The sequence below is a fragment of the Bipolaris maydis genome (genome assembly GCF_028858645.1).
Source record: "Bipolaris maydis strain C4 unplaced genomic scaffold PSV08scaffold_6, whole genome shotgun sequence".
Lineage (NCBI taxonomy): Eukaryota > Fungi > Ascomycota > Dothideomycetes > Pleosporales > Pleosporaceae > Bipolaris > Bipolaris maydis.
This window is the reverse complement of record NW_027093862.1, coordinates 317,650-344,773: the sequence shown is the minus strand read 5'-3', so window position 1 is coordinate 344,773 and position 27,124 is coordinate 317,650. Positions and strand designations below refer to the sequence as shown.

Genomic DNA, 27,124 nt, shown 5'->3' with positions numbered 1-27,124 from the left:
AAAATAATCTATTGAAATATTTATTAACCCCGGGACTACCTCAAGATAAGTACTTAGTAGCACGTCTATAATCTATCTTTCGTCTATACAGTATCTTATACCGCTCTTTATTATATCGATCTATATCTATATATACCTTTCGCCATCTATTAAGCCATGTTCCTATATGTTCTTCAATTCACCTCTCAATCTGAGTGTTGTTCAGCACTCAATATTCAACAAAGCTTGACTGAGACAATACGAATCTAACCATATTTAAACGAGAGCCAACTAAGAATGGTGATAACTAGAGTCATGCCCGCGAAGACAAGGTACCAACGCCAATGTGGATTTAATGCCAAAATGTCCACATTCATACCAAAGACGCTCTGTTTCCTATTTCAGCACAATGATTGTATTAAGGACCTGAATGCATCGAGAACGACCATACCGAGGCGAACATTGCGAGCAAGAATACAAGCTGGACTAGTCAGCCTTAGTCTTACAAAAGATGAGTGAACATCTACTATGATCCAACTGAGGCGTGTTATACTAGTTGCGATGCCTATAGACCTGTAAGCTTCGTCAATTGATACCCAGGCGAACTCCTACTGAAAAGTTAGAATCACGATATCTAGTGAACTAAATCCTAACAAATTGGAGAAGATTCTTGACAGTTCGATCTCATAGATGCAGACGATTACCAACTTTATTAGGTAAGCTCCTTATTGCTGTTTGTGCCGTGAAGAAGTCATCTGCATTGTACTAGCGGAAATGCTTTGTGGCGAATTCTTTAGTAGTAAGCACTTTAAGCATTAAGATACGGCAAAACTGGTCCTATTCTCTTGCATCTTCCGTAAGGTTTTGTATTAGGTTAGCATCTTTTCTCTTCTCATACACTTGTCTAAGATTCTGTAGAAGAATGTCAATTCTTAAATTGTTCTAGAAATTCTACTAAGCATATGCAACGTACCTGGCTAGGCACGTGAGCCTTAGCTAAGTTACAGAATTTAAGCCATCTTTCTTTAAGATGGAGTATTAACTGCTAGAAGAAATCTGCTCTATTATCTAGGATCTAGCTATATAGTAGCGAGCTGATGTGCGCTATTAACTTCTAGCTAGGTCTATCACTCGCCTTTGTAGGTGGGGTAATGGCCTAGGCTACTGCGCACTTGTCCTAAGAGATCTTGAAACGATTCTGGTCGCAGGTTAACTTTTTAATAGGGTAACGGAATCTGAGGTAAATGAGATTATGCTCGTGTTTTCTACTCTCCTTACTAAATATCTGAAATGTAGTTGTGTTGGTTAAGTTAGACTTTAAATCGCCTATAACCTAGCAATGACTTGCAAAGGGGCCTTCGGGGCTGATTTCTGCCTTAAGATTGGACTAAGGGTATAAGAAGAATAGAAAATGTAACGTTCTGTTTTCTACTAGTTTACTAATAGGTTTTAGTCTATTAAGTCGTAAGCGTTTTGTATTGCCTATACCTTCAGTTAGTTCTACTTCAATACGCCATGTATTTCTTCTCTATGCTTTAAGCTAATCCTTAATCAGCATTTTCTTAGCTTGTATAGCTCTTTAAAGAAGTACTTTAACATAGCGTACGTCTTTCCTTTAAATTACGAGTTATAGAGGAGTTACACTATTAGGTCTCTTGGTATTAGTATTTGCGCTATAAGCAATACGGTGTTCTATTATTCCTATTTAGCTGTACTAAATTCTGGTATGTAGAAAGGTTTGCCCACGCGAATCCTTCATGCTGACAGTATTCTAGACTTTTAGTAGTCGGTGTACCTATTCTCTTTAGCCTTCTTGAATGAGTGTATATATGGTGGTGGTATCTCTATAAGCAAAGAGCTTAACTACCGTTTCGTGCCCGTTGTCTAAGGCTCGAGCAAGCGTCGTCTGGCTACTATGACCTTTGCTGTTCGAATCTGTATAATCAACATAAAGCAGTAGTTTTATAGCTATAACGTAGCCGTGTTCTACAGCCCACGAGATTGCTGTCCGGTCATGATAGCTTATAGCATTTACAAGCATGCGCACCATTTCTAAAGAACTATTCATTATACATAGCGATTAATAAGGGCGGCCGACCACTCTTGTCTTGAGCATTTGAATCGATGCCCCTCGCCTCTAGCAGAAGCTGCACTTTCTCCTCATGCCCGCTAGATGCAGCATATAACAGCGGCGTTGAACGATTTTCAGCTAGTAGTCTTCGAACAGTAGGTAGAGACCCACATGTTACTACTATGTGTAGTCCGGCTATACTAGCTCAGAATCTTCAACCTTGACTCTACCATGTTGATCCCACTACCCGGTTGGCCCTTGTACTCTTGTGCTGCCTATTAGGTTTAGTTGCAGAGCTGTTATATTGTCGCAGGTGAAACGCGAGCGGAGACGTGTACATTCTGCGGAGGCGTATGCATGCTGCGGCGGTGGTGCGGAGAACGTTCCGTCACTACCATCTCTTCTTGAGAGTGCCTGGGCCTCATGAACGACCCTCGGGAGTATCCGCCACCAAGGATCGGGTCGATGCTACGGTGGCGGCGCGGTGGCTGTGTGTCGGCCGCGACGTGCACCATGTCGCTGAGTGCGTCAACGAAGCTGATCAGCGGCCGGGCGTCGATGGGCTGCGCGAACCACGTGATGCGCACCCAAGCCTGTAGCGCAGCGAGCATGAGGTCTTTGAGCTCGACGCGGGTGCGTGGCAGACGAGTAGTGGGAAGCGTGGCTGCGGGGAAGACGGCGGCGAAGTCGAGGCTCCAGGTGGTTTGCTCGCCGCTGGCTGCGACGGCTTCGACCTGGTCCAAGGCCATGTCGACGTGGATGCTCGAGTGCTCGGCCAGCTCGTCGATAAAGGACCGGAAGTCGTGGCTGGTGAGGTACAGGACGCCAATGCATTGGCCGACGACCCTGCTCCCACGCCATATTGTGCTAATATAGCTATCTAGCTGGCACAGCACTTCAGTGTCACGCCGGCTGTGACCGCCATCCACCCGCACCTTTTCCGCGTCCTGCAGCAGTTGTTCCAACGTAGTAGCCGGCTTGTCCAGGTGCCAGTGTGGCAGCGTCCGCTTCACCGCATCCACTATCTTGCGCTGCTTGAAGCGCGCCACGGTGAGCATGGAGAACACGCTATCGCTGCGCTCAGAGTTGAACAGAAAATGCCGCCGTGTGACTGGCACTGACAAGGCAGCCAGGGCCATGGATTGCAAGTCAACACGCCGGATATAGGCGTCCCTGTGCGTTGCTATCTGAAGCTCGCTCATATCGCATGCCAGCAGAATGACTGCCATCCACGGTCCCGTCGTGTTCTGGATCCGCTCTTGCGCCATGCCCACCTGCTCGTCGAGTTGCCTTTTCAGTCTGTCATGTCTCCGCTTGCTCGGTACACTGTCTAGGATGCTCGCCATGACCTGCGTGTCATTCGTATTGGATATCTCCAGCTGCTCGATGGTGTGGACAGCTTCCATGTCGCAGCCCATGGCGTTCGCCCACATAGTCCACTTCGCCGTGGGGAGAATGTCTTCCATTTGCTCTAGGTAGTAAAATTCGAGTCCCTCATAGGCATACCGCTCCGATTCCCATCGTCTTTGGATTGCTTCCTGCGCCTCTTCGCCCACTTGTGCAGCGCCAGCGTCTTCGTCCGTGTGCTCAGCCTCGGGCTCCGGCTCGGACTCGGGATTCGTTGATGCAATACTGCTGCGATTGCTTCTTGAATCTTCAGAATCGCCGCTTGTTGAACTCCTTCGACGAGAACTTACTCGTGATCTGCTGCGGAAGCGCTTTCGAGTCATACTAAGATCAAACACTTTATTGCCAAGTGGCAGGCACCCTGCGGCAAGCCAGAAGAGATATTCTAAACTTATTGCATCCGGTGTCAGACTTCCTCTCAGCTGCTGATTGTAAGGCGCCAGATAGAGCCAGTCTGAAGACACGCTCTCGTCATCGCCCACGTCTCAGCGGTCCGATGCTGCCGTGCAGCACGTCACGCTCGTCCTCGCCAACGTCTCGGTCATAGTCTAGTCGAGTGTTACTCTTGTCCACAATCACTTGCCCCTTGTCCTCACGATTACTGTAGCGTCCAAGCAACCCCAGAACCAGGACCCAGAGTTTATGCGCCGGGAGCCATGTGTGGCCGTATCCGAGCATCAAGTGGCCGCTTCGATCCTTGGATCCTGGCAGAGAAAAGGCACACAAGGCCAAGCAGAACACGATCCATCCTGTCTTACTTGGAGGGTCGATGAGGCAGTCGTCTTTCCTCTGCCCATTAAATTGCCTAGGAAGTTGTGGAATGTCTGTCAGTCTAGGCACGCGTGCCCGTCGAAGTATTCTCGTATCACGCCAAATCCGTATTCCAGAGGAAACAAAGCGATGCGATGGGTCGTCGATCGCCCGGTGGGCAATGTGTTTCTCCGAGCGAAGGGTGGTCCACAGCAGAAATGGCCCAATGATCCCAAAGAGCGCGACGAGAGCGAGAACAGCAGCCAGCCATGTGCCGACCGCCGACGCAATATCCACACCTTCTGCCATTGTAGTGATTGCGGACTGTCAGGGGGAACGCTGTTTTTATTTGTACGTGTGGGCGCCTCGTCTGGTTAAACTCCGCCATGACGTGCGATTCTGGGGGCCAAAAACAGCCGCGACGTATCACCATGCGACATGGCTCCACGACCCCTCCACGACCCTTCCAACAAACCATCTATAGCACGAAATCTGCTACTCGTCGCATCTAAAAGCTTTCACAAGGTGCGCCTTTGTTATCACTATTTCCACTAGCATGCGCCCAGCCCTTCGAGCATCGCCCCGATCTGTACCACGTCTCTAGTGTCAACAGAACAGCCAGCACTCTACAAGCATGTACACTAAGTCTCTAGTCGACTGGCTCTACGCTCGTTTTGTTATATATTCTATCTTGATAGCAGATAGGACTATTTCTGTCATTGCTTAACTAATGATTTCTACGCTTTCGACGCTAATAAAGTATAGCTACCTAACACAGACATAGATCTTACTCGAGTTGAGGAGTGTCATCCCGATGTTCTAGAACGGTGCTAGCATATCAGCTTACCATGAAACTGTTAGATAATGAATTCATTAGCTAATTTTGGTAGTATGGGAGAGGGAGTATCGCTTGACTTTTTTTTCTCTCTGTTTGCTATATAGCGGATCAGATCAATTATCTGAGAAAAGAATGGCAGGCCACACCCCAACCGGCCAGAATCGTGTATCCAAAAAATTGACTTTACAGTCAAAGTACGTAATAAAAGGATTCGGGTGGACCTCTGCGAGACTCTGTCTAAAAAGCGTATAAGTGCGCGCTAATCATAATTTCCTTTACTAAAGGGTCGTATTTGATTGATTTAATTACAGGGAAAATAAGATCTGAGAGCACCCTGGTAGAGATCTGTGCTTTTACCTTATTCTTATACCTACTCCCGTACTACGGTTCTTAAACTGCTCTTAGCAATCTCTGTAGTACCCTAGTACAGTAATGAAAATCGGCAATGTTACCCTAGTGAAGATTATTTAATCCTAGATCCGATTGGCTGATAAACTGAGCCAACGAAACTTACCTATGTATGTGGGAGAAAGCTGCCGAGTAAGATAGTATAACTCGAGTCAGTTAGCATTTCGGTAATCACACTAGAAGGCTCATGTCTAAAACCATGCTATATAGGGTTGGGCTACACTTTTTCGGTCTCGGTCCAGGTCAGATCGTTATCGACACTAGAAACAGAGGTATCTTGTCGGAGGCGGCATCCCGCCTGAAGGATCAAGTTGGTAGTCAGCCCTGGCTTTCTAACCCGAACTTAGCGCTAGTCTTATTTTTGAGTGGCTTAGGGCCGGGGCTGGAACCTTCACGAGAATGCCAAACAACGCTCTATTCTTTCAACATCACCTACTAGAAGCTGCTACATGAACAAATTTAGCTTACAGCTGGCTTGCAGTTCACATGTTGCTACATGCTATTGTAAGCCGGCCCTCCTTCGGCCAATAGTTAATCAGAGTTTTTTTTCTGGTCGATGTTACACCCCAGTTAACGACTGTCCCTCCATGATGGAAATCAGATTGTTTAGCACTAGATATGACCAAGGTATAGCTCCGCAAGCGCAGCCCCTTTTACATCGCGAGCTCTGTTCCTCAGGATCAGGCACTCGGCTACACTGACAACATATTCACATCTAAATTTCTGTGCTACAAGGTAGAGTTCATGTATGTGGGCCACTAACAAGGGAACAATAAAGGCCAGGGTGACGAGTAAGCGCTATATTATAGAGAGCCCAATCTATACCTTTTAAGTCGCGATTATAGAGAATTTCTCTATAATTAATCTATTATAGTCATCCAAAAAAGAGCCTAATCTTCATTTTAGCGCGTCTCCACACACATAACCTGTACCATGTAGCACAGTAGTTACTTTCGGGGCTAGGACAACATAAATGTTTCGGTCATTCTTAATCCAGAGTTGTGTTTCTCAACTCCTGGATATGCACACATGACGCTGTCGGTGACGCAAACTTCCGTCATGTTTGTGTCCTTTTTTACCGATCATTTATTGGTTTCATTTCTATTCCTTTTGCAAGGCTTCGCAGGGATTTGTGAAGGCATATTAGTGGCCTCGACTGGAAACCTCACACTCGTTGCGGCGTGGTATCCTCACCCTGGGTATAATCCCAAGTATCCTGATGAACAATATTATCGCAATCGGGTGGCAGAGTTTCTCGCCCGGATACATACACCGCTTGTTATATTCACATCCTCCTCAGAGAACGACTTGCCCCAGAGTGTCAGGCCTTCTAAAGCTCCAATGCTATTGAACAACAGCTTTGAATCGATCTGGGATGTACCGTACCTTATCGAACTCACCCACTCATTTCATACTGATCAAGTGAAACTGGCGGTCCAACAAATGCCAGGAGATTTCTTTGAAACTTCCCATATGTGGGGTGTTTAGAACGCCAAAGTATTCTTTCCTGATTAGGCAGCAAAAGAAAATCCGTTCTGCTAGGATTACTTTTTCTGGAATGATGCGGCCGGGATGCTACCGCAGAAAGGCAATTTAACCTTCTGGCCAGATATTACAAGAATCCGTAAAGCTGTCCCAACTGACATTGGACATCCGGAAAGATTGCTCATGGTTGGTCGTGAGCTTCAGCCACTACGACCCGTTCATGCTTCAAGGGAACTTGCCCCCTTCACACGAACAATTTCAGGTGCGTTGAGCTTTCATAGATGTCTGTCACTGCTAATTTTGTAGCACATTTCTTTGGTGGCACTAAAGGGTCGATCAAGTGGTTTTCCCAAGTGTATTATGAGATGCTTGCATACTACCATTCAATCAACCAGTTTGTTGGGTGTGAGGAACGCATTATTTTGAGTATTGCGTTACTCCACACCAACCGTATTGTATGTGTTCCATCTTTTCATTACTATGATCCAATACAAGCTAGCCTCGATCATATGTATTATTACTTTCTTTGGTCATCAGGTCGGGAAACAAGGTTGATAAATGGGCCAATCCGTCCCGTAATGTTTTCTGATATATCAAAAGCAACTATGTTCTCTTATCATCTTTGGGCTCGATGCAATTCTGAGATAGTATGTTTTTAATCATACGCTACCATGGATACGTCAAAGTAGAGCAAGTCTTAGCCGCATTAATTCACAGTAGTTACCTTATGTAAATATGACAAAAGTGATTATGTAGTGCGAGTAATATAACGGCGCAGGCAAGACTACCTCATGCATTCAAGCCCACGGGTAAAAAAGCTTACTTAGACTTTTTCGAAGCTGGTAGGCCACGTGACACCAGCAGACGGGTAAATGGTTGGCGGATCCCTCAATATGCCCCGCTTCAGCCTCACTTAGGAAACATGATTGCTGCCTGGTTTCCTTACCTCTCTCCTGCGTCGAGTGTATATAAATACTGGTGAAGAAAAGACCAACACGCTTACTCCACACCACGCCCAATGGAAAGTCTGATCTATGTGCCACTACCTCCACAAGATCCAAACAGAAATGTAACTGCGTACTCTCGACTTCTCGAACTCTGGCCTGGCGAGGGCGCCAACCCATTTTTATGCACCCTTCAAAATGTGGATATAGAACATCCTCATGTTCCGTTTGAAGCACTGTCCTATGTCTGGGGGAGGGAGAAAAGCGATAATGTCCTGCTTTGCGCAGACAACCAAGGCAATATACAGGGGCAGCTGGAACTCACCAAAAACTTGGAGCAAGCATTACACGCCTTGCGACAACCTCACCAGCGCAGGATCCTCTGGATTGATGCCATTTGCATCCGACAGGACGACAACGCTGAGCGATCCCGCCAGGTATCCTATATGCGATCCGTGTATAATAACGCATCGCGGGTAATCATCTGGCTTGGCCAAAAAGATGCATCAGTCCGGCGTGCATTCGAATTCGCCCAGAAACTTGCCATGACTGCCGCAGCCCTGGAAGCGACCATTCCACAGAGCTCCCAATCACCACAACAGGTCCAGATAGCACGGTTGCACCGCCAAGACCTTGTCATAAACGCCATGAAAGACCACCCTGAAGATTCCAGAGCATTGGATGAACTGCTTTCAAAGGAGTACTTCGAGCGCGTTTGGTGTATCCAAGAAGCTGCCGCCGCAAAAGACTGCATTGCGAAATGCGAAGACCTCGAGATTGATTTTCACATGCTCCTCATGGTCGTACCATTCCTCCTTCTTTATCGAGGTCTCACTCCTAACGCATCAGGCCTAAGCTTATGGCAAGCTATGGCAATCGTCAAGGGACAAGACCACGATCAAACGAATCCATTAACACCGACTGGTTCGCTCGGCCCGATGTTGCGAGTCCTCATGTCGGTTCGGAACTTCAAGGCTACGAATCCAGTAGATCGGATATATGCGCTATTAGGCTGCACTGACGAGGGACTGGAGCCGATCTTAGGGAGCTTGACTACTTTTGCAGGGAACAAAAGAAGTCCCGGGTTGGCACTAATGCAGAGAGGCTTGATATGGCTGGCAAAGAATGTGGAGGGCCAGCGACGACCTGATGGAAAGTTCCTCCGACATTGGGCACTGAGGCCAGACTATGACAAGAGCGTGCGCGATGTCTACCGCAACTTTACTAGATATTGCATCCGCCGGAGTCCTAGGATTTTGGATGCTCTCTCCCACGTACAGCATCACTCCAACCCGACCGGACAAGACGAGTTTCCAACTTGGGTTCCCAAGTTCCATGAGCCTCGTAACGCTTCTTCGTTTGTCTTGGATGTCTACATGGCCGGAGTGCCACCGAAAGGGCATTATCGTTATTTTGCGCAGGTGCAGGACAATCCGTTGGTGCAAGGGTCAATTAAAGAACCAAATATCCTGCAAGCTGACGGCTTCCGGGTCGACGTTGTTGATACTGTTTCCGAGACTATCACACAAGGCGCTAGTGGAATAATCTCACCTCAAACTGTCTGGAACCAATTATTTCCAATGCCCATTTCCCCAAGACCAGATTTGCAATACGAGTTTGGGGCAGAGGCCTTGGATGTCGCTTTTTTCATGACGCTGCTCGCAGGTGGTGTGTTGAATACGCTCGAAATCGGGTTCGAAGGCGCTCCGACGACAAGATCCGAAGTAGTGGAGCATTTCACAAAGCAAGCGAAATGTGACCTGTACCAGTGGCTAGAGGGCGAGCCTGGATTTGATCCGCAAGCCTATGCGGACCTCATACGTGATTCCCAAGGCGCAAACCATGAGCAGGGGCGTTCTCGTTTTGAGAAATGCTGTGTTATGTACTCATTCAACCGGAGACTATATCGCACTCGATCTGGAATGTTGGGTCTGGGCCCAATGGTCACGAGACCTGGTGATGTTGTAGTTGTTCTCTTTGGCGGAAAATATCCTTTTTTGCTTCGGCAGCTTGCTCGTGAATGGCTGTTCCTGGGGGAAACATATGTGCGGAATAATCACGTTATGCGTGGTGAAGCAGTGACGGAGGCACGTTCAACAAGAGGAAGACAAAGAGTCGAGACATTCCGTATCCGGTAGACCGCTTTCTGAGATGGCGAGGTGCCAAATAGCATTGGCCTTTCTTGCATGAAAGAGGTACTTGAGACAGTCTTCCAGAATCTAGTCTCAACTCAGTCCAATAAGATAAGTCATTTTGATTTTCCAGATATACTCATGGCGGAGTTTGAGATGCCAAAGTAGGCTTTAATTTGTAACAAGAAAGCTTCAGGGAGATACATAAATGATTTGCACAAGTGTATTCCAGAGATTTCGATATCGACTTTCCCATGAGTCCATATGATATTGATGTGTACTGGCAGGCCTATCCCATGTTCTGGTACAGGTGCTAATCAGTTCCGGACCGGGCCTGGAGCTGGGAGTGAGTGGATATTATTGATATTGCTGTGCTACAATACAAGCTCACGCGTCCAAACCCAAAGAGGATGGTGATTTCAACCACCCCATAGCTATTGACAGAACTAAAAACGGCGATAACTGAAGGTGGCACCTAGAGGTGCCGTTGCGGCAGGAGCAGCGGCTGAATTGAAGCTCAAAATATAGTAGTATGCCGAGCTGCGGAATTGGGGAACATGTGTTTTGCTAGAAGAGTAACTCATGGCAGGTGTTGTTTCATGGGTCTGCGACGCCCACAAGTGGTTGTGCACTTTTCGGACGATGCTCACAGGAGGCACAGGTGATTGTGCACTTATACTATGCCGAAAATATTTTACAGCACGGAGGTTTTCCCATTAAACTGCTATCGTTGAATGCATGCTCGCGCGTGTCCTCGCGCATTTTCCTGACCTACTACTACGTACATCAACATCGCAGAGTCGGTGCATACGGCAGGGCTAGACTGCCACATGCAGGTGTAATGGACCTCATCCACGGCCAAGGCGACGTGGCTTACATGGCTTTCCTTTGCAGTTTCTCAGCTTAAGGAAGAGGCTAGCAGAGGCTAGACGGTTTCCTTAGCCTGGCAAGAGTTGCTTCTATTCGCTTCCGCAACATGTGCCAAAATTGGCCAGAGCGCCATCTGAAACCGCCCCATTCGTAGGTCTCCACCTGCCGTTGACGGCTTCACTTGTTAGCGCGGACCAATCTACTCTTATTCGCTCATAGCAGGGCCGTGGCACACCCTACCGCAGTCTTCCGCCTTACTATTCGTTACCACTGCCTGGCTCGTTCCATGTTTTCACGCATTTCTTCTACATACATACTACACATCAGCAGTCATGATCAGTGCTGTGCAGATTGGGGACTTCGTCACCCTCGTCTTTTCCGTACTTATAAACCAGCCGACTGTCCCCATGAGTTTTCTTTGGACTATCGACCAAGACTTCTTGTACTCAATAAGTATCATCAGCTCGCTTTCCGATATACTCCGCACCCCAAGCATTGCTCTTCTCATATAAAGTGCGCTTGAGCACTCGATACTATCTTCAGAATGCCGGGTTGCTTCACCAACCTCTTCAACAAACTCTTCCACCGCGGCACGTGTGGTCCATCCAAGCATGTCTCTGGTACCTCCAAAAACGATGCTGTCGGTCCCAGAGTTCTCCATGACGGCACCGTTGGTACATCTGCTGGGGTAGATGTTGTCTTTATCCACGGCCTTCGAGGTTCTCGTGTTCACACTTGGTCAGATGGAGAGTACTTCTGGCCAAAAGACTTCCTATCAGAGGACCTGGACAACGCGAGAATCATCACCTGGGGATACGATGTAAATATAGCCAATCATTTCAGCTATGCAAGCAGGGAGAGCATACGTGGTCATGCCGAGACGCTGCTTCATGATTTATATAGGATCCGACGCTTGATTGTAAGACTTCCCTGGAAGCTTCTATATACGGTACACAATACTGAACACGCAGTCTAGACACGGCCAATCATCTTTGTCTGCCATAGTCTCGGAGGCTTGGTTTGCAAGGAGGCTCTGATCATAGCTGCTGCATACGATAAGCACCAACGCCACTCCAATCTTGCTGCTACCTATCCCAACACTAGAGGAGTAATTTTCCTTGGAACACCACACCGCGGAAGCGGGGCAGTGGCTCTAGGGCAAGTGCTTTCCAGGATTGCTTTTTTCCATCGGCCGAATACACAGCTGCTTCAATCGCTTCAAGTGGATTCGCACACTCTAGAGAGACAACGTGAAGAGTTCATTACCATCTCTGCGAGTCTCTCTATCGTGTGCGTGAGAGAGGAGATACCAACATCTATCGGCATCGTAAGTCCTCTGCAATTGATACAGTTGTTCTTTACTAAAACTCTTTCATAGATTGTGTCAGAAGAATCGGCATCCTATGACGGCTTTGATGTTCGGAGGGGAGCCATTCCTGCCGATCATATCAACATGGTCAAATTCAAGAGCAAGGGCCATATAGGTTACGAAAGGGTTTTGTCTTGGATTCAAGAGATGCAGAGCTAGGCCCTCACGGGACAATGCATAGTTGGGGATTAACTCCCTCCCTTTAGATGTACCGCAACTTGTAGAGGATGCCCATAGTAATAGAGTGATTGCGTATTCAAAGCAGAAGAGTATATATTTAATACTATGAAATTACTCCGCTTCAGCACTGAGAGAACCAATTACATGGTGGCGGGACTATAGCGCCACAGTCCATCACGAAGAGATCACAATCCCTAACAGATTTATCATGTGTTGAGCCTTAAAGGAAGTGAGATTTGTTTTAATTGAAATAAAGAATGAAAGGATTGTCAATTGATGCGCGCCGAACATTTCCACAAAGTGTTTTGGTCTTCCCTTTGGATTGTCCTGGAGATAACGTGACTTGGTGGCTTAGCGGGGTCTGCCTGGAGCTGAAAACGAAACATTGGTCATGAGCAAATACACAGCCACTTGAATAACAACAGTATAAGTATTTGGCTGTCTGGAAACAGGTTTAAGTAAAAAGCCTGAAACGCTGAATCGTACTTCTTCGAAATCTGAAGCCCAAATCCCCTTATCGTAAGTAGTCCCACATGCGCTGCATGTTGCAAGCTGCGTCTGGAGAAGCTCAATCTGTTTAGGTATGCGATTATGCAGAAATACGTCCACAAATCTTCCGGCGGCCTCGTTGCGCGCGAGAGAGATCAGAAGAGGACGTATGCCCATACTGATCGCTTGATCGCTTTGAGTTGCGGCGCAAGCATCTGGTTATGCGGTACTGGGCTTAGCACCATCGGGTTGGCGATGCAAGACCAAAGCCACAACACCCTGCTAAGAAACTGGCAAGATGTATGTCTTCTCCATGATTTCTGTGCTATAACTTGCTTAACGAAACAGCTTGTGGCTGGTCCAGTACAGCAGTCATCCAGTACAGCCTTGGCGGGAAGCATAGCCTTGTGCAGCGTTGGGTATGTGACGGCATGTATGGTAGCTTATCACCGGGATCCAAATTTTGTCGCAGTTACGACTGCAGTTTGCGTCGTTGCAGTTTTTGTAGAAGGCTTGTGGAATGGCCTCAATGTGAGCCTCATGGAGAGGCTGGCAGTGGTGATGCCGTTAGCAATCAACATCGGCGTCACCTTGGCGTTGAATCGTCAAAGAACTCCAATGTCCCGGAGTGTACGAATAGTCGACGACAATGCATAGAAAATCTCAGGAAACGATTCTTCTGTTGATGGGAACTATTCGAGCGACCAGGACATTGGTCGATGTGCGGAGTTTGGTTGGTGAATAGACTTTCTTTAGTACTAGTACATGCCAACGAACATTAACGTCGCAGATGGTCTCCTGTTTCAATTTTGATGAGGTATTTAATAGCGCTAATACCTAAAGTTCTCGATATGGATGTTTTGTGTATATAGAAAAACTGATCATTATTTACAGCATGAGAACGAAGATAATTCGCCTGGGAAGCTTGCGCATCGAAACAAGTCACTAGTAGTGTGTAGTAATTGTGGGGGCATCCCACTGCGGATGCGGCCCGTGCCCTGTCCATCCCATCGTCATCCAGCTGGTTGGTATATAGGATCTCCGCAATTAGGCCCAATCCGCCTCTCTCCTCAAAAACGCACCTATATCTTCCAGAACCCTAAGGCGACAGCGACAAGGTGTGATTTGGAGCGCTTCGCGCCATAGTCAGTGTAAGTCAATCATCATGGACAGTACCACGCATCAATTCACCCTGCACACATCTGCGCAGAAGCGACTGACAGGCTTCCGGTACATAGCACCTGCTGTTGCTGCCCACAAAAGCGCAAAAAGGTTTACATTGTTCTTGGATATACGCTCTGCTATGTCAGGTACCATGTATCCCTCAAGAAGCCTGCGTCCAGGCCAAGGAAGTCGGGCACGAGGTTCTCGCCGTGGACGGGGCGCGCCCTCCCATAATCAGACTGCGTCGCGAAACCACCGGAACGAACGAGATCACCAAAACCTCAATACGCTACTGCATCCAGCGTACTGGTGGCAACCTACAACGACGATAGTTCAGTTCAACGTTCACCACCATGTGAGAATAGAAGAAAATAGTCAGGTCGTGCAGACGCATTCAAGAATGGGATATTGGCTAGGCAATGAGTTTGTACCTACATCAAGCACAATAACTACGACTGTGTCTACTGAGTCGCATATCATGGACCACGGGTCATCGCCAGGGGCGTACACTCCAGCTAGTGAACCACCAGAGCCATGGCCATCCCATGCGGGCAACGATGATTTCGACAATGTCGGCGCACAATTTGCTGATGAGGGCACTCCATATCTAGCCGCACGCGATAGGTCAGGCGGCTATACTGGTATACAGGACGAGTGCAGCCCATATCCTCTCGTCATGGTTGTTGCTAATGACGGCAGAGCTGGAGGCTTCGATCCAGCTGCGACGTCAGACTTGAACAATGAGAATGAGATTGGCTTCGATCGAGCGGGTATACCGCCGTCCGATCCCTCCAAGGCTTATTTGGAGTCATTTTCTGATGAAGCTTGGCTTCGTCCAATTCCGCTACGCATACGGCGTGCGTCTACATTCCCGCTATTGGGCCAGCATGAGGAGGATGTTGTTGAGAATCTGGTAAGCCTCTCTGTATCCATAAATACCTTGTAAGGTCTCCTGAGTTGACGATTCTTTAGGCAGACAACCTCGAAGCTCTGCAAGTAACGACTGGTTGAAGTCGTTACCCTTGGTTCCTATATTTCTATTCATCCATCCATTGGAGAGTCGTTTCGTGCGAGGCATTGGCGTTGGCGTTGGGAATACTGGATTGGAGACTGGTAATGGATATACGCGGCATAATTGCAGCAAGATTTTGCGCTGTGCATTAGACAGGTGTTTACATGGCAAAATCACTACGTCAGGTCTTAGTGCTGAGAGATGAGCGTTCCGCACCCAGATAATACAGTTCAAAAGATGAGGGACAAAGGTCCACCTTGCGTCTTGGCCCTTCGGCGATCTGCGCGATACTTGACGCGTCCAAACGGCACATTATCATACTATCAATCACTATTTGCAAGAAAATCCTGGAAAACAGCGAGACAGTCTCTAAGACCGCATTACTGACCTCTACTGTTGGGACAATATTTGCTCGCGCATTCGATAACAAGCGATCCTACCCATAATTGACAACTGTGACACACACTACGGAAAGAAGGAAGTCTAGAGTTCGAGTGTTTGTATTCAAGAACCAACAGTAACAGATAGACATTCTATCCAGAACATCTATCCCTTAATGGGCTAGGAACTCTAAGGGCTACATACAACAGCCGTATAATGAAACGCCGAAGCGCTGGGTGGCAGATTACCACATGGCTAAAGCAGGCACATGAGCGCCAGGCGGCACAAACAATAAGGCCGCAAGAAGAGCGTCGAAACGTTGGATGGATCGATACTCGAGAAAGGAATGAGAACGCCGAAGCGCTAGGTTATCTGATGCAAGATAACAATGGCAGCAATGAACCGCTGAGTGATGACCACGAAGTGGAACGCCGAAGCGCTGGGTGGCATGTGATTAAAGTGAATTCCAAACAAAAGCACGCCACATCCGCAGAGCTTCCGCGATGGGCTATACAACTCCGGTCTTATTTCTTTTATGGGTATCATATCGTAATCGTCTTGGGGTATCATGAATGCGGTGCGATGAATGTGCGGTGGCCGTAGAGCGGGTACAACGTGCAACATCGTGAGCGTCGAGAAGGAATAGAAGATGCGTGTAGTCGTAGGATTGGGATGTTGGACGTTGCGCGGCGACCGGTAGAGACGATGAATGATCTAACCGTTGTTGTCATGCTGGGCCCCCAAGTCCGCGAGCGGGTACGCCCCTTCAAGGTCAGGCTCAGGGCTATGCGCCTCGTCTTGAGGTTGCTGCTGCGGTAGAGGCTGGGGAGGCAGAGTCTCGTACCCCCAAAAGCCATTCCAGGTTTTGCGCAGCAATCCGGACTCGACGCTGTTGGCCACTTCTTCGATTCCGGCGCGGACGATGATAGCTAGATCCACGACCAGCGGACCCCACACGAACCAGTCGAACAGGTCAAGACCTGCCCAAATCATGGACCCTGTCATGAGAAGTGCAAGGACAAGGGAGAACACCGACCAACTATAGGCAATGTTAGACATGGTTCATCGATTAGTACCTATAGTATTATGTGGATGGCTTACTATGGATGTTCTTTGGCATAATGCCATGTCATGCTGATGTAGACGACAGTGCAAGCAACGTACACTGTGCTCGTACTGTTGAGGGTCAGTTGAGGATGCAAAACGAGTTGAAGAACCTCACAATGTACATACATAATGTTCAGAGCCCAGAGTGGAAAGCCATTTATGTTGTTGAAGGGATGCTCTTTGTATCTAGCCGCAACGTTGAGGAAGAAGTTCCAGAGACCAATCAGGATCATGAAGAAGAAAACAAGAAGCCTGATAGAACGGGGTGTACCGGACTTCATGTTGTACTTGTTTTGAGCAAGGGGGGAGAGGGGGGCGCGTTGTAGATGTGGGGTGTTTGCGGCGGTGATTGAGCGGGATGAGATGGGCTAACAACGGAAGACGCCGATGAATGAGGGTCGATGCGAGGAGGAGAAAGATGCCACCAGGCAAGGCAGCGGTTGTGAGCTCAGTGCGAGCCCACAGCCAAGTTGCGGACTGCAAGAAGCAAGCAATAGTTGTTCAAGGTCTGGCTTTGGTGTGTGTGTGGTGTAGAGAGTGGGCTGCCGGGGGCCTTTTAAACAAGCTGCGGACCTTCAGCCACAAGCTCGCGACCTTAAGTCAAAAGATGACGGCACTAGCACACTTATGCGACTTACCGCCCCGAAGCACTCACAAGCGATGCCATTGAGCCCTCGGGAAAAAAATCGCCTCAGGCAGCAGTATGCCAGCCAAAGTCGTGCTCACCGATTTTCTTCCCTGAACCAGTTCAATGATTATAGTTGTTACGGAGAGATTCCTAGGCATTATTCACCCAACCTCGTGCAGGAATTTTACAAGAGCGGAACGAAGCTGGCACTTCTTGGACAGCCATGCAGCGCGCCAAGGCCTCTAGTTGTGCATAGCCCCAATCAACACAGCCACCTTTGCGTTTGGTGATAAGTTGAAGGCAACGCACATCTGAGATTGGGAGTGGTTCTACAATATACGTTCCTTAGGTAGGTGGATGGACAGCGGGATTGAGAGCTGCTGGAGAGGTGGTGCTGACAATAGCAGCTCGACTTCGGCGTCATGGAGAAGCGCGTCATGAACAACGATACCAATGGGCGATGCCCTGCCCACAGGCGGCCTTGTCTGCTGGGATTCGCTACGGGGACGGCAATGTGGATATCGAGCGCTGCAACGAGTACTTCGATTCTCGCGTTGCAACCTCACCCAAGTGAGAATGAAGTTCTCAGGAGATGGCAAAGTGTAAGTTCACTTGATTCATCGTCCAATGGTTTGTAACAACGCTGATTTTACCGGAAGTTTATTACTCAACGAGTGGAAGACATACCAGACTCGGTACTCTTCACTGGTATTGCAGTCTGCTTGGCACTCTATGCTGCTTCTTGCATGCACATTTACTACACAGCCCCAAGGTCCGTGTCGATTACGTTGACAGCGAGTATTCTCCTAGTCTTTGTGGAGATAGTTTGGAACGCCCTGAATGTGACACCTGTAGAAAGGCTGGCCGTTGTTTTGCCGGGCACGGTCAACATTGGTCTTAGTTGGATACTTGTTCATCAGTCGAGAGAACTCCCCGAAATCGTTCTGGGAGGGCGAGAATCCGAGGTGTGACAAATATAGCCAAAACGCTCCTCGCTGTCCCCTGTCTGCTCCACTTTTCGCCACTCTCAGTCCATGCGGGTACAGTCGGAACAGAGCTAAGAGCAACCCAAACTCCCTATTCCATATACGTTGTCAATAGATTCAGAACCCAGTTGTTTTAAAAAATCTCTCTGCAGCGTGAAGCAGGTGCGGTTGAGTTTTTAGTGATGTTGAACAAATGCGCGTGTTGCCTGATGAGCGTCATGATCTGTGGCGTTGACTGCGGGGTCGGAGCTAGCTGAATTGCCTGACAGCTGAGATGCAACTTATGGCAACTCATCAAGTTCCATGCGAGAAGTCCAGGCCGGCTGTTAACAGTTCTTCCTCAGTGTATTTCGCCCACTGTAGGCACCTGCCAGAGCCTTTCTGAAACCAGAACAGACCTCGACCATCTAACTCTTCCTGGTGTTTTCAGGTATTGTGCTAGGGTCTTCGATACGCGAACTTCGGTAACGGGATGTCACGAAGAGCTGTGTTGATGTCGTTGAGCGCAGGCGTGACAGAGGGTGACTTTCAGTCGGGTGTTGAAGCTTGTACGAGTAGGCCCTAACCAGAATGTCTCCTCAAGTCGCTAATATTACTGATAAGCTGTCATTGACGACCAAACGAACGACCAACCTCTTCCGCCAACCGCTACCGCATCTCAACCCACAGCCAGGGTGAAGCATGCCTCATCGTCTAAGCCATCCCCGCGAGATCTGAGGCGTAAGGTGTATTGGTACACACACCTCGATCCAAATAACAGAAATCGGGCGCGGTCGAATAACGTGAGGGATACAAACGGAGTGCAGAGAGGTGCTCATGAGCAACGCACTCATTCTAACAGGCTGAGTGAGAACACAAGGAGCAACCTGCAAGGCCGTACCTCGCATGCTCAAGTCATTCCCAGTTCTCAATATCTTCCAGCGCCAACTATACAGATCTACAACGTCCACTACCATTCCGAGGTAACGCCATACCACGTTGGTCTTGAGCCATACGCACCTGGCCACTTCCCACGAGTTGTTCCCAACCAGTTGCAAAATTCGAGACCAATACCCTATCCTAGCGCTCGGCTGATCGTCGCGCATGGCGTTCATGAACAAGCCGTAGGCTCGCAGGGCCGACCACAATCGCAAATACAAGCACAGCAACAGGCCCTCGAAACAGCTTCCGCTGCAACACAGCAACAGGGCTTTAATTTCAGTGCACGACCAATTGCTAGCTCCGGTCATAGCAACTTCCCTCATGTGGGTGTCGCCATTACACCTCCCTCGAGCGCCAACGCCGAGCCGAGACCGATCACGCGAACGCAAACTTTGCCAGCTCGGACGACCTTGGAGCCCAGCAGATCTCGTTGAGTCTTGCCATAATCCATCTAAGTGTGCTTTGCTCAAAACCCGCAGCTTCCTAAACACTAACTCTTGCCATAGATTGCCGCGAATGTCGTCGTCAGTCGATCCGGGTTACACGTTTGCTCGATTCCATTTCTCTTAGGCGTTCCAGACGTTTCAGTTACCGATACATTTTTGATACGCGATACAGACCGGCCCGCGTGGAGATTGGATCACTGGCACAAGATCGGACAGAAGAGGGAGATGACAGGCATAGATGACGTGAGGGAAGACGTTGGCATTTTGTTCTAGTGTGCGGGACGGACGGAGGTTAAGTGGAGATCAGACCCTGTCTCGGCATTGGCGCCGATCAATCAAATTGCGCTACCAATCTCGGAGAGTTGCTTATTCAAGTGAGCGTGATTCGTCACCGATGTTGATAGCCGTTATCGTGTAACAGTGTGCCCGGTCTATACTACACACGGCAAGGCTGCAACGGGCGTTAACAGTCCGCCGATCACAGCGGAGACTATCATGTCATACCCTGTAGGCCTTAAGAGCTTGGATCTTCCTGCTGAATCACAGCTGCAAAAATCTCGACGTGCAGGTTGCCGCGAGCCCACTGCGCAATAGTTTCCGCGGTTCTATCGTTCCTGGCAACCCACTGAGTCGACTTCAGGCCAGAGCTTAGGTTGCAAAACTTGTCTTCGGTAATGTTGGAGTGTTTGTTGCCTTGAACATAACTAGTTACAACTGGGTATTTCAAGATATGGACCTTGGGGACATCGCTGGAACCGTATTGTCGAAGTCTTTTAAGAAAAGTCGTCTTTACTTTCCGGCAACGCCATACGGATTCTTGGAAAAGATGAGGCCACCACAGCTCTTCAGTGCGCAATGTCGTGGTTGATTGCAGTGGTGTCGCGATGCGAATGATCGAAGTCACCTCATTTGGGCATCAAGTTGCGGCGTAGCGACGATATATATCTGCTGTTTCGTATTCCGTGGTGAAATACCAAGCACGGCTGCTGGCGTTGAAATCTCCACCGGGGGAAGACTCAATAGTAGCCGTGTTAATATTTCCATCGTACTCTACAAATCTCTCGCCAGGAACTTGAAATTCGGAGAGACATTTGCCTATGTAGAGGACAAGATGGTTCTTAGGTGGCGTGAGAACTGATTCACCAAAGTTGCAAATGGATGGCATATGGAATCCGCCAGCACTTATGCCACTGTGTGTCATGTCGGATTATTGAGAAAGTTGAGCCTCTTTGCCGCCAAAAATATCTTCCCCCTTGGGATTTTTCTTCTGTTGCTTGGCGAAGGATGCCCTTTCTGCGGATTTCTTGATTTTCTCTTCGACGAATAGAACATAATTGAAACGCATTCGCAGCGTGTCGAAAGCCCAATAAAAAGGGGTTTGCGTCTCCAAAGTTTCTCGGAATGTCGGACTGAGAATGGCGGCGATGGTGTCTGCTGTCAATCCGACGCTGGTGAACGCATCCGCGGTTGGGAGGTTCTCAAACCTGGTATTTAGTTGCGGCAGATGTCCTCGAATGAACCAAGGCAATTTAGCTTCTTCTTCATCCTCTCGGTCATCAATCTGGGCTGACTTGAGATTGTCGAAGATACGCTGTGCTGCATTTCTGTCTAGGCCGATGAACTCAAGTGCTTCCACGTTTACTAGGAAAGCGGAATACACCAGGTCAGGCAAATCAATCGGCGGAGATGTCCAATTTGTGGAGACGTTGCGAGTGGCCGAAGAGATGGAAGAATTGGACGCGCTGCTTCCCGACAAGAGGAACACGGTGAGAGGTAGCTCGAGCTTCCTTTTCGCTTGGAGGAGCAGATTCGTTCCACGTGCTTGTGCTCATAAAGCGCGTCATATTGTACTAGAAAATCTAGCACAATAACCGAGATTATTGAAGTCGAGGCCAAGGTTTTCGACAGGATGAGACTGTTCACGCGCTTGGTGCTCCACAAGACTTAGAATAATTATTCACGTACCTCCTTGACAGAGTTCGATAGTAGCAAAAGGGAGATTTGAGTGGGTTAATTCTATCAATCAGTGCTGCAGAAAATAAGTATACTGTAATCATCAGATAAGCGTGATTCTTAGAGTTCATCGTGGAGTTCATCTCAGCAGAAAGACCGAAGCGATCTCAGTCTGAGGAGAAGTGTACCAGAATTGAGTCAATCAAGCTATATTTAGTTAAAGTTTCAGATATGCTTAAAGTTCAGAGATGCTTAGAGTTAATAGGGTAGCGGGCTCGCTTATCTGAAATATTACGCGTACACTTACGTAGGGATTCGCGGTGAAGAGCACAGCCCCTCACTTCAGATACTCAACTCCATAAGTTCAAGCAAAATGAAAATCATCAGCTCTGTGTACCGATATCGAAAGCCTCTTCTACATTCACGGATACTGCACTGCCTCCGGTAACAGAAATGCCATTCGACTTCGATGCATATGAAAAAAAATGCTCTCAGATGTCACCGGAGGAACTACATCTCGAATGGAATCACTATACACGTCTTATCAGCGGCGCAGCCGCCTCAGCTACTCTTGGTGGATCAGCACTTGTGTTTACTGGTGGCATTAGTATAATTGGAGTTGCCATTGGGTCCGCAGGCTTTTACAATGCTCGAAAGAAGCGTCAAATCCTCAAACGACATCTTGACCAAGAATATCGCAAGAATCGTAAGCGAGATATGGTGGGATCGGCGGCCTTCAACGGTGCTGTGGGACTGACGACGCTCGGATTGGGGACTCTGGGCGCTGAGAAAGTACTGGAGATGGGCATTGAAAATGGGGTTTTTGGACGCGCAGCTGAAACGGGAGTCAAGGTTGCAACAGGAGTGGTAGTGAACGGAGTCAACACGGCTGCCGATAACAGATATCATACATATAAGAAAAAGAGAGAAGCTAAACGCGCCGGTCTAGTTGTCGAGAGAAAACACAAGGACGGGCAAAAGAAGCGCAGTTCAAGGGTGGTCGGTTCAATCGATCAACGTTGACTAGGAGTGGAGATATCAATAAGGAACGTATTCAGCTTCTATATAACTGTCAGACTATTTATAATCGGACAGGCTAAGGTAACAAGATTGTATTCGATAGAGAGCTAAGCTCTTAGCTATGTAGCTATCTATATACAATGCTGGTTGCTGGAAAAGCAATTGGGCTGGGTAGGTGGAGTAAACGAGGTTCTAAACGAGTATGGGAGGCGAAGGGCGTTTAGCCTATTACAGTCGCGTTGGCTTAGCCTAAGTTATTGCTTCTGCGGCCTGGTATAGGCTACCACATGTTGTGAGTTGAAGCAATGGTGGAAATCTTATTTGACGAATTGGAGTGTAGATAATAATAGACTAGCAACAAGCTTGCTGTATAGTAGAATTAGCATTTCTAGTCCCTAGTTTCTATATTTGTTTAAGACTTACACTGCATCCACTGCCGCAGTTACCTGGGCAAGCACAGGGCGGAGTAAAGCTGTTTTTGCAGCATGAAGCGTATTGTCTAGCAATGAGCTCGGTATCTTTGATGCTGCGGATAGTGTTGTCCTTCTGTAGGATATTAAGTGCGAGAGAACTAGCACAAAGTGCGGATATAACTATGAGAAACTTCATGATTAGTTTCGTAGAAATTGAGAGTATTATAAGTGTGTTGTATGGTGGTTTAAAAAGATGAAAGCAGTGATCACTTTATATTTGGAAAAGTCCTGGGGTCATATTCGTCTCTGGACTTTTAGAGCACACGCACGTGCTATAGTTATGGCGCAGCATTGACGTAAGCTTCGTGTCGGCATGTCAGCTTGCCATAGAATTTTAGCGCCGTACCATGGGCGGCACACTACTATGCTACATGGCAGAAATAATGTATGTGGGCCACTAGCAAAGGGACAATACTGTGCTACATGGCAGAAATAATGTAAGTGGGCCACTAGCAAGGGGACAATACAGGCCAGGGTGAAGAGTAAGCCCTATACTATAAAGAGTACTATCTATACTCTATAGGGTTGTGGTTATTTAGAATATCTCTGTGATAAATGTAGTTTTGTTATCCAAAGAAGTGCCTGATCTTCATTTTAGCGCGCCCCCACACACATAACTTGTGCCATGTAGCACAGTACAGGCCAGAGTGAAGAGTAAGCCCTATACTATAAAGAGTACTATCTATACTCTATAGAGTTGTAATTATTCAGAATATCTCTATAGTAATAAATAAAGTTTGTCATCCGAAGAAGAGCCTTATCTTTATTTTAGCGCGCCCCCGCACACATAACTTGTGCCATGTAGCATAGTAAGCTCCCTCTCTGCACGACGAAAACCCCAACTCTGCGTACTTATTGGCTGCTCTCTGTCTACAAGGACAGACGCTTATCTACTGGTGAGAAAACTTTAATTGCTTTACAACTATAGGCCGGAGGAGGGCCGATATATACTACAGTTAGCAGCAGCGCTCAGAGAGCTATCGTTAGGGTGTTTGCTCTGCAACTCCCGCTCTTCTAGCATGTACTTCTCTGAGTTAAATAGCGCCTGGTCGATTGTGCTGTAGCTTGTTCTGTTAATGCTACCCCTTAGCTAGATTTTAGCATAGTAAATACCAGTGCCGACAGCCTTTTGGAAAGGCTTTCGGCGACTAAGTCGGATATTACTATGTTGCCGGTGAAGTCGGATCCCTGATCCTAGATAACGGAGCTAGTGTGACGGGCTGGGCGAGCTTCGTCACCGCCCCACTGCCCCTATTTACGCTGTCAACCAAGTATGTACGTACGAAAGAAAATCGCAATATATACTACGAGCTAGTCAAATGATACTACACCACAATGCTCATTCCTTGATTTGACTGTCGCTTGGGCGAGCAGCCCAATAGCAGTGTCTTGGCGCCGCGGCTTGGGTGAATCGAATCTGGTTGCCGGCTCTTCCGGCACCCGAATTCCGTGATCACACTCCATTGGTGCATTACAAACACGGCGGCGACAGGGATGTACCACCCCTACAGGAAGAATCGTAGCTATGATTCGCACACTAGTGAAAATGATAGATGGCAGAGACGCAGAATTCGCACCAGTGTTGGCACAAAACCGCGCAGCTATGCATGTATTAACAGAATATGTTGGTGGTCAAGCTAAATCCTTTATCATAAGTGATGATGCTACTAGTGACACTTCAAGGGCGTGCATGCTCAAGGAGCTAAGCTATCTGTTTGATAATCATTCTTGCGTCAAGGAGAAAGACTAGTTGGAAAGGAAGCTCTAATCAACTGCAAGCCAAGGGAGAGCCGACATATTAGGAGGGCTGTTTTGCTGTGATTGATCTTGTCCTACGTACTGACTTGGTTTCAGCCATAGTCTCCACAGCTATGCCAGGCTGGCAAGCTTGACGGACAGCCAACGGGCTACAGGCAGGAGCTGAGTACTAAAAACCGATTGCGCATGTCAGCGTGCATTCGTTGGAAACGAATTTCGTTCAGCATTGTAATTCAGCCAAGGGGACAAAGTGAACTTAGCAAGACTTTCCGAATATGATTAAGGAAAGTACCGGGATATGGCTGTTATGTGGATGCTTTTGCGATCTAGACGTGTTGTGAGAGAGATGACATCCTTGCTAATCGAGCTTGTAGCACTAGTGAAGAGACGCGCAAGAAACATCACCAAGCAAAAACAACACTACTGCAGGCAACTACTACAGCCAGACCTATCAGCTGATGACGTGGACACCATGTAAATTGAAAGCAGCTAACTTATCCCTCGAACTGGGAACAACAATGACACTAACAAAGATATACTTACCGTGTTAACTAACATTATCGAGTGTTCGATTGAAACAATCCAGAACCTTGAATGCAAAATGAGAGAGGTTGAAAGGACTATCAAGCTACCATCGGTTATAATGTTGAAATTATTAACAAGATCGCTGACGATCTCGTGGCAGTAGCATCCTCTAGCGCGTACTACCCAGGCTTCGGTTGCGCCCGCAAACGCGCATGTGGAACTAAGCGCCATACCCGGAACGCTAGCAAATCAGCAGCACACCAACAGTGCTAACAATTATTCATACTAAGGCTATCAATCATGCACGAAGTCACTGCATATAGATTCGAACCCCTTATCATGGTCCATATTCTTCAAACCAGACAAGATGGATCACAACTTTGAATTTATTGCATCGTCTGCACGGACAAATAGCTTTGACAAGAAGCTGGGCTCGTAGTTGAGAGTGAGAGCATAATACTATGTTTACCAACTTGACAGGCAAGGCTCTCAAGTATGGTAGAGGCCCCACCAAACCTTCACGCTTCCACTAGTGCCACAGTCCACGATTCCGCTGGCTCCAACCCTTCCTTGCCAAGCGAACCTTGCAATAGAATCGCGAGTAAGATCTCTAACATCCTCATTTCCGATGGTGGTGATGACGTTGTTCACAGACCTAGCGCCGAATTCGCAAGTTCCCCAGCTTGCAATTCGTTTCTGCTGGGGTTCGACAACCTTTACAACATCAATCAGCGACGTCTTTTAATTTTACTAGAATCTAGAGAAGCTCACCCAAGTGCCATCGCCGGCAATCCTATCAAACATCGTTTGACAGTCGGTAATCCAAGGAGAACCACCAGAGCTATTGTTGATAAAGGTTGTAGCTCCGCAAAAGTTGTTTCTCTTCTTAAGCACATTTTCTGGAGCTGGGCTTGTAGGTGCTGCAACAGCAGTGGCGGCCAAAGAGGCGACGATGACAGAGGCTGAGAAACGCATCTTGAAAGGCTGGGTATCTGCTCGGAGAAGAGGTGGTAGTTGCTGGAAGAGAAGCTGGGAGTTCCTGGTTGTGATTTCGAAAGAGGGTTTCTCATCAAGACTTTATAGTTTATCTGCCAGCAGCATCACTGCCTCCTGACATGAACTAATGCTACGATAGGAAACTTGAAGTCAAGACATACCAGGCGTCTAGACCCATATGGATACCCACCCTTGTGATATTCCCTGAGTGGTGGGCCTAAGTGATTCCCTTCCGTGTCGGCCTGATCTTAGAAGGAGGGGTATAATAGCTCAATGAGTAGTAGTCTGATCAGGAAGGCACTTTTCCCGTGAGAGGCGCTAAAGATCGTAACTTCTTTTTCTTACCAAAACCTACTAGCCATCGTTGTTTTTAGAGTAAGTACATTTCGTACAGAGTTAAGTTTATTGCTTGTATCCTTGGCACGCCGTATGAAGTGTTTCTAAATTCATTCAGCGTGGAATCGGTTCTCATCTTTACTTGGCTCACTGAAGAAACAAGCAGCTGTCCTTGATTGCTGATGAAAAAGACTCATATTATGTCGCATGTGCAAGAGATGTACCGTCATGGGCTTGCGCAGAGTTTTAGATAGACATATGTATGTATCAGTGTTTTTTCGTGTAACCGACATAACCAGGAATCAAAATAAGCGGCTATTACCTACTGAAGGATATTGTAACAGCCATATCTCCTATAATTACTTGGTCTTGATTTTGAACAATCCCTTGCTTTTTGCCAGAGGTGTGGTAGCCATGAAGGTAAAGATTTAGTTTTCTTCGTGTCATTTTGCACTATAAGGAGAGGCTGCTGTTCTCCGGCTATAATTGTTGCATT

The 27,124-nt window shown here is 47.7% G+C and overlaps 12 protein-coding genes across 12 annotated transcripts; 7 read left to right on the top strand and 5 right to left on the bottom strand.

The window, feature by feature from the left end:
* Positions 1-2,349: 2,349 nt before the first annotated feature.
* On the bottom strand, positions 2,350-4,647 carry PSV08DRAFT_409279 (uncharacterized protein; the record flags this gene model as incomplete). The annotated part of the gene is made up of 4 exons (XM_014219709.2): positions 2,350-3,818; positions 3,940-4,161; positions 4,216-4,506; positions 4,638-4,647. The coding sequence occupies 4 exons, from the start codon at positions 4,645-4,647 to the stop codon at positions 2,350-2,352; spliced, it is 1,992 nt and encodes a 663-aa protein (XP_014075184.2).
* A 3,309-nt stretch (positions 4,648-7,956) lies between these two features.
* Positions 7,957-10,020, top strand: PSV08DRAFT_409278 (heterokaryon incompatibility protein-domain-containing protein; the record flags this gene model as incomplete). Its single annotated transcript, XM_014219707.1, has 1 exon — positions 7,957-10,020. The coding sequence occupies one exon, from the start codon at positions 7,957-7,959 to the stop codon at positions 10,018-10,020; it is 2,064 nt and encodes a 687-aa protein (XP_014075182.1).
* Positions 10,021-11,428: 1,408 nt separating this feature from the next.
* On the top strand, positions 11,429-12,554 carry PSV08DRAFT_401310 (Alpha/Beta hydrolase protein; the record flags this gene model as incomplete). The annotated part of the gene is made up of 3 exons (XM_014219706.2): positions 11,429-11,803; positions 11,861-12,211; positions 12,263-12,554. 3 exons carry the CDS (start codon positions 11,429-11,431, stop codon positions 12,410-12,412), a joined length of 876 nt encoding a protein of 291 aa, XP_014075181.1. The 3' UTR covers positions 12,413-12,554.
* Positions 12,555-12,824: 270 nt separating this feature from the next.
* On the top strand, positions 12,825-13,736 carry PSV08DRAFT_292082 (uncharacterized protein). Its single transcript, XM_014219705.2, has 3 exons — positions 12,825-12,952; positions 13,015-13,222; positions 13,271-13,736. Exons 2-3 carry the CDS (start codon positions 13,025-13,027, stop codon positions 13,577-13,579), a joined length of 507 nt encoding a protein of 168 aa, XP_014075180.1. The 5' UTR covers positions 12,825-12,952; positions 13,015-13,024; the 3' UTR covers positions 13,580-13,736.
* Positions 13,737-13,965: 229 nt separating this feature from the next.
* Positions 13,966-15,435, top strand: PSV08DRAFT_361631 (uncharacterized protein). The gene is made up of 3 exons (XM_014219704.1): positions 13,966-14,073; positions 14,161-14,999; positions 15,059-15,435. The coding sequence occupies exons 2-3, from the start codon at positions 14,226-14,228 to the stop codon at positions 15,095-15,097; spliced, it is 813 nt and encodes a 270-aa protein (XP_014075179.1). The 5' UTR covers positions 13,966-14,073; positions 14,161-14,225; the 3' UTR covers positions 15,098-15,435.
* A 702-nt stretch (positions 15,436-16,137) lies between these two features.
* Positions 16,138-17,104, bottom strand: PSV08DRAFT_39005 (uncharacterized protein). The gene is made up of 3 exons (XM_014219703.2): positions 16,713-17,104; positions 16,581-16,655; positions 16,138-16,518 (listed from the first exon to the last, which is right to left on the bottom strand). Exons 1-3 carry the CDS (start codon positions 16,865-16,867, stop codon positions 16,194-16,196), a joined length of 555 nt encoding a protein of 184 aa, XP_014075178.1. The 5' UTR covers positions 16,868-17,104; the 3' UTR covers positions 16,138-16,193.
* Positions 17,105-17,537: 433 nt separating this feature from the next.
* PSV08DRAFT_292055 (uncharacterized protein) lies at positions 17,538-18,355 on the top strand. Its single transcript, XM_014219702.2, has 3 exons — positions 17,538-17,563; positions 17,622-17,816; positions 17,874-18,355. Exons 2-3 carry the CDS (start codon positions 17,637-17,639, stop codon positions 18,183-18,185), a joined length of 492 nt encoding a protein of 163 aa, XP_014075177.1. The 5' UTR covers positions 17,538-17,563; positions 17,622-17,636; the 3' UTR covers positions 18,186-18,355.
* Positions 18,356-18,562: 207 nt separating this feature from the next.
* Positions 18,563-19,917, top strand: PSV08DRAFT_292050 (uncharacterized protein). The gene is made up of 4 exons (XM_014219701.2): positions 18,563-18,748; positions 18,804-19,576; positions 19,628-19,762; positions 19,887-19,917. Exons 1-2 carry the CDS (start codon positions 18,673-18,675, stop codon positions 19,553-19,555), a joined length of 828 nt encoding a protein of 275 aa, XP_014075176.1. The 5' UTR covers positions 18,563-18,672; the 3' UTR covers positions 19,556-19,576; positions 19,628-19,762; positions 19,887-19,917.
* A 501-nt stretch (positions 19,918-20,418) lies between these two features.
* Positions 20,419-20,848, bottom strand: PSV08DRAFT_292046 (uncharacterized protein). The gene has a single exon (XM_014219700.2). It carries the CDS (start codon positions 20,766-20,768, stop codon positions 20,484-20,486), a length of 285 nt encoding a protein of 94 aa, XP_014075175.1. The 5' UTR covers positions 20,769-20,848; the 3' UTR covers positions 20,419-20,483.
* Positions 20,849-20,982: 134 nt separating this feature from the next.
* On the top strand, positions 20,983-22,902 carry PSV08DRAFT_401305 (uncharacterized protein; the record flags this gene model as incomplete). The annotated part of the gene is made up of 3 exons (XM_014219698.2): positions 20,983-21,054; positions 21,154-21,333; positions 21,908-22,902. 3 exons carry the CDS (start codon positions 20,983-20,985, stop codon positions 22,541-22,543), a joined length of 888 nt encoding a protein of 295 aa, XP_014075173.2. The 3' UTR covers positions 22,544-22,902.
* On the bottom strand, positions 22,623-23,217 carry PSV08DRAFT_292035 (uncharacterized protein). Its single transcript, XM_014219697.2, has 2 exons — positions 22,964-23,217; positions 22,623-22,906 (listed from the first exon to the last, which is right to left on the bottom strand). Exons 1-2 carry the CDS (start codon positions 23,147-23,149, stop codon positions 22,892-22,894), a joined length of 201 nt encoding a protein of 66 aa, XP_014075172.1. The 5' UTR covers positions 23,150-23,217; the 3' UTR covers positions 22,623-22,891.
* Positions 23,218-25,619: 2,402 nt separating this feature from the next.
* PSV08DRAFT_361626 (putative necrosis-inducing factor-domain-containing protein) lies at positions 25,620-26,470 on the bottom strand (the record flags this gene model as incomplete). Its single annotated transcript, XM_014219695.2, has 3 exons — positions 25,620-26,010; positions 26,068-26,371; positions 26,454-26,470. 3 exons carry the CDS (start codon positions 26,468-26,470, stop codon positions 25,786-25,788), a joined length of 546 nt encoding a protein of 181 aa, XP_014075170.2. The 3' UTR covers positions 25,620-25,785.
* Between the last annotated feature and the right edge of the window lie 654 nt (positions 26,471-27,124).